This window comes from Mesoplodon bidens, assembly GCF_964165515.1.
Source record: "Mesoplodon bidens genome assembly, chromosome: 2".
Classification (NCBI taxonomy): domain Eukaryota; kingdom Metazoa; phylum Chordata; class Mammalia; order Artiodactyla; family Ziphiidae; genus Mesoplodon; species Mesoplodon bidens.
Genome location: NC_138177.1, coordinates 71,237,692 through 71,242,026, shown reverse-complemented (window position 1 = coordinate 71,242,026; position 4,335 = coordinate 71,237,692). Strand labels below are relative to the sequence as shown.

The window sequence follows — 4,335 nt, the reverse complement described above, 5'->3', positions numbered from 1 at the left end:
TGTTTTATATTAGACTGGAAAGTTACACTTTCTTCCTGAATCATTCCTTTGAGAAAGTATTCATTATATTACAGGGAGGGGAAGTGATACTTATAAATTTAGTACTTTTATGTCTGATGATATAAATTACACTATATCTGACATAATTTTAAGCAAGAGTGTTCTTAACACATTAGAGGGTCTCTGAATCATCCCCATAGGATCCAGTGAACTCCCTGAAATCATGGTAAAATGTGTGCATATGTACAATTGTACCTTCCTCTAAGGAAAGGGTCTGTAAGTAATATGCCAACTTTAAAGGCCACTTATGGTCCAATCCTTGTTCCAGGCTCAGTGTAACCTGGAGTCATCATTTCTTATTCTCTCTTGCCCTGTCATTATTATCAAGTTGGTCACATAAATCTTATTTCTCAAATATTTCTTTAATCAAATAGATTTCATCTCTATAATCTTTACTGGAAAACTTACCCAGTCTCAATGTGGAGGAAGAAACCTTTTGGTCTCCAGGAGGGCTTAAGTCTTCTTTTTCTTTATCAATATTTATGCCCCCCTCGCCCTCCACCCCAGCCTCCTAGTCTAATGGTGGAACTTTCAAAGTGGCTAAAAGGTATAGAGTAGCTGTCTCTGAACTTACTTGATCACTTTGCTCTATCAAGAAAAAAATTTTCAGCATGTACTTTAAATATATTACATACATATAGATCCCTATATTGATGGTGAATGTTGTAAAACATACACAAAAACAGAACATTTTGGGGCTTCCCTGGTGGTGCAGTTGTTAAGAATCTGCCTGCCAATTCAGGGGACACGGGTTTGAGCCCTGGGCCAGGAAGATCCCGCATGCCACAGAGCAACTAAGCCCGTGTGCCACAACTACTGAGCCTGTGCTCTAGAGCCCCCAAGCCACAACTACTGAGCTCACGTGCCACAACTACTGTAGCTCACGTGCCTAGAGCCCGAGCTCCACAACAAGAGAAGCCACCGCAATGAGAAGCCCACACACCACAACGAAGAGTAACCCCCGCTCGCCGCAACTAGAGAAAGCCTGCGTGCAGCAACGAAGACCCAATGCAGCCCAAAAAAGTAAATTAAAAAAATTTTAAGAAAAAACAGAAAATGTTTTGATGAGGAAAGATGAGACAATGTTTCATATAATATGAAAGTTCTAAATGCTTTCTCTCCAGCTCCTTATGGATCCCACTTTGCATGTTTTTAAAGTTGAAGTATAGTTGATTTGCTATTTTCTGTTAGATTCTGGTTTTCGGCAGATTCAGTTATACATATATAACTGAATATATGTAACATATATATTCTTTTTCATATTCTTTTTCATTATAGGTTATTACAATATATTGAATATAGTTCCCTATGCTATACAGTAGGACCTTGTTGTTTATCTATTTTATATATAATAGTTTGTATCTGCTAATCCCAAGCTCCTAATTTATCCTTCTCCCCCTTTCCCCTTTGGTAATCATAAATATGTTTTCTACGTCTGTGGGTCTGTTTCTATTTTGTAAATAAGTCCACTTGTATCATAGTTTAGATTCTTCATATAAGTGATATCATATGATATTTGTCTCTCTCTGACTTACTTCACTTAGTATGATAATCTCTGGGTCCATCCATATTGCTGCAAATGACATTATTTCACTCTTTTATGGCCGAGTAGTAGTATTCCATTGTATATATTGTATTGTATATATGACATCTTCTTTATCCATTCATCTGTCAATGGACATTTAGGTTGCTTCCATGTGTTTTTTTTTTATTTTTGACTGCCAGAACTCCAATTTTATTTTTGTATTCTTTATGAATAAAAAGTAACCAATTACCATTTCTTTTCTTTCCCTGCTTAGATACTTAGCTCCAACTTCAATGACCATGTATTTCAGAAACTACTGAAAGACTTCAAGTACATTGCTGCAAAGAATAGTTAATAATTGCTCCCTACATATTTTTGCTTAATCTATTTTGTAAACTGTAGTCAACTCCTGGAACATCTTAAGTAAACTACCTTTACTTCCTTAAATAAAAATGAATAATTTTAAACATCATGTAGATGAAACATTTTTAATACCTAACTTCCTTAACATAAGGTAAAACAGTCTTAGGCCATCACTGGGAATTTTTTAAATGTCATGGTAATTATGCAGGTATGGATCATATTCAGTATTTAATATATGACCAAGGTAACTAATAAGAGGTCAAAAACAAAGTTAAATTAAGAACAGATACTTCTTTGAAAAGCTTCTGATGTTTATTTACTTCTGGACAAACAAGTGGCAAGAGCCACTAGTATAAACTTATTTTTAGTTTCTATTATTAAAACTGCTTAAGAGTTCTTAGAACACAGAAAAACTAAATTTGAACGCATTTGTAATAGCTTAACAATTTATGTCTTAGAATCTTTTAATGGAATGTTTGAAACCAATCATAATTCACTGCAAAGATAAATCAGAAAAAGAAAACAAACTTTTGAATGGCATGTGATAATGACCTGGACAAAACTGATTATCAACTAGTAATGATTATCACATGCAATAGATTGAGAAATTAAATCCTCTGCTATATACTTTTAAGTATTTTGTCAGACATGAGAAAGTTTTAACTGTTCTTATTGCATTCATCTCCCTCATATTCAATTTTATTTAAAACAAGACAACAGTTCTCTCCAGATTTTGGGGTTTATCAGTGCAAAGTAAAATAAAGCAATCTCAGTAGAAATGGTTTATTACAATGTTATCTTAGAAAGGCTTATTTCTCAAAATTCCTAAAAGATGTCCAAATCATGAGAATAATCAACCTCAATGGCTTCCTCTGCATCCAACTTTGTTTCTCTGTGTCCTTCCTGTGATTCATCAAGAGAGGCCAGAGCCTCATTTGTGTCACTTGCAAAAGTCTCTCGTGATGTATCATCATCCTCTAGAAAATTTAGGCTTTTAATAGCTGTTTCATCTTTTTTCCCAACACTTGTGTTCTTCTCTTCCTAGCAGCTTTTTTATTTTCATATTCCTTTTGATTTTCAATGTAGAAAATGTCCTTAATTTGTTCCTCACTGATACTAGGAGTGTTCTTCAGGAGATTCAGGAAAACTCCACCTGGTGTTCTTCTTCGACTACCATTCATTATAAAAAGGCCACCATTTTGTTCAACTTCAGCAGTTTCCATCAGAAGTTCAATTGCCTTTTTGTTCCCAATTATCCTCACTACTCGGGCTATCAAATCTTTCTTTGGTTCCTGAAACCTGAAAGAAATTTCATCAGCCACTTTCTCTTGAGAATCGTCCTCTGTGATCTCATATCGGCCTTTATAGTTCATTTCTAGTCTGTCTCCTAGTCAGTCTTTGGCAGGTCGTTTCCTTTTGAGATGACCTTGCCCATTTTCCTCCTCCTTTGATCCCGTTTTTTTGCCCCCATGCATATATTCATCTAGCTCTTTGTCTAATTCTTTTGTATGCTCTTGGGATTCCTTCTTAAGTTTCTTAGCAAGCAAATAATTGTACGTCTCAGATTGTCTGCTTCTGTCAATAGTGCCCTCCATTCCCAAGATACCAAGTTCAGTGGCCACTGCATCTTGATTCTGTTCCTGCAGCACAGCACTCCATATGTTGTTAACCTTCTTCCCTCCAGCGATAGGTGGTTTCTGGCTGCTCTGGCCAAACTGAAAAGGCTCTGGTTTGGGAAGAGTGTTAAAACATTTTTGTCGTTTGCACTTCCAGAGAGAGCTATCATCATCTGAATCCGAAAAACTCTCCTCACTTGAATCCACACTTTTAATAGTCCAATAATGTGATACCGGAGCACACACTGTTGCAGTACTCTGGAAGGGCCTCACTGCACAGTCCCCACCTAGTGCTTTTGGCACCTGCAGTGGCCTGTCGCTGGGTGCCACCGTCATGTCGGAATCCGAGTCAGAAAGCTGCCCATCTTCCATGTCGCCTGCCTCCTGCGCCATCTTCCCGCGGCTCCTGCTTCCATGCCTTGGCTCTTGTAAATAGTGCTGCTATGAACTTTGGGGTGCATGTATCTGTTTGAATTAGAGTTTCACAGATCCCACTTTGAAGACTGGATCTTGACACAATGAGAGAAGACCCTGAGAGCTGGCACTCCTTCCCTCCACCATAAATTTGTGGCTGGAGGGGTGAGCTGGGCAGACTGCCTAAGCAAACCCTCTCAAGTCCAGTCTCTTTCTCCATTCCATTCCTTCATGTCTGACACCACCTCTGTTTTACACTGAAGGGGAACGATCCAAAGTTCAGGCCTGGGATTAAGATTTTTATCAGAACAACAAACATTTTCTCTGCAATTCATCCTAATGTGCTACAATTCCAAA

The 4,335-nt window shown here is 37.6% G+C and overlaps 1 protein-coding gene across 1 annotated transcript; it reads right to left on the bottom strand.

Moving 5' to 3' along the window:
* Positions 1-1,776: 1,776 nt before the first annotated feature.
* LOC308613165 (phosphorylated adapter RNA export protein-like) lies at positions 1,777-3,962 on the bottom strand. The gene is given in 3 exon segments (XM_081226207.1): positions 1,777-2,949; positions 2,952-3,339; positions 3,343-3,962. Coding segments are annotated over 3 exon segments (1,179 nt in total). The 5' UTR covers positions 3,958-3,962; the 3' UTR covers positions 1,777-2,773.
* Positions 3,963-4,335: the final 373 nt, after the last annotated feature.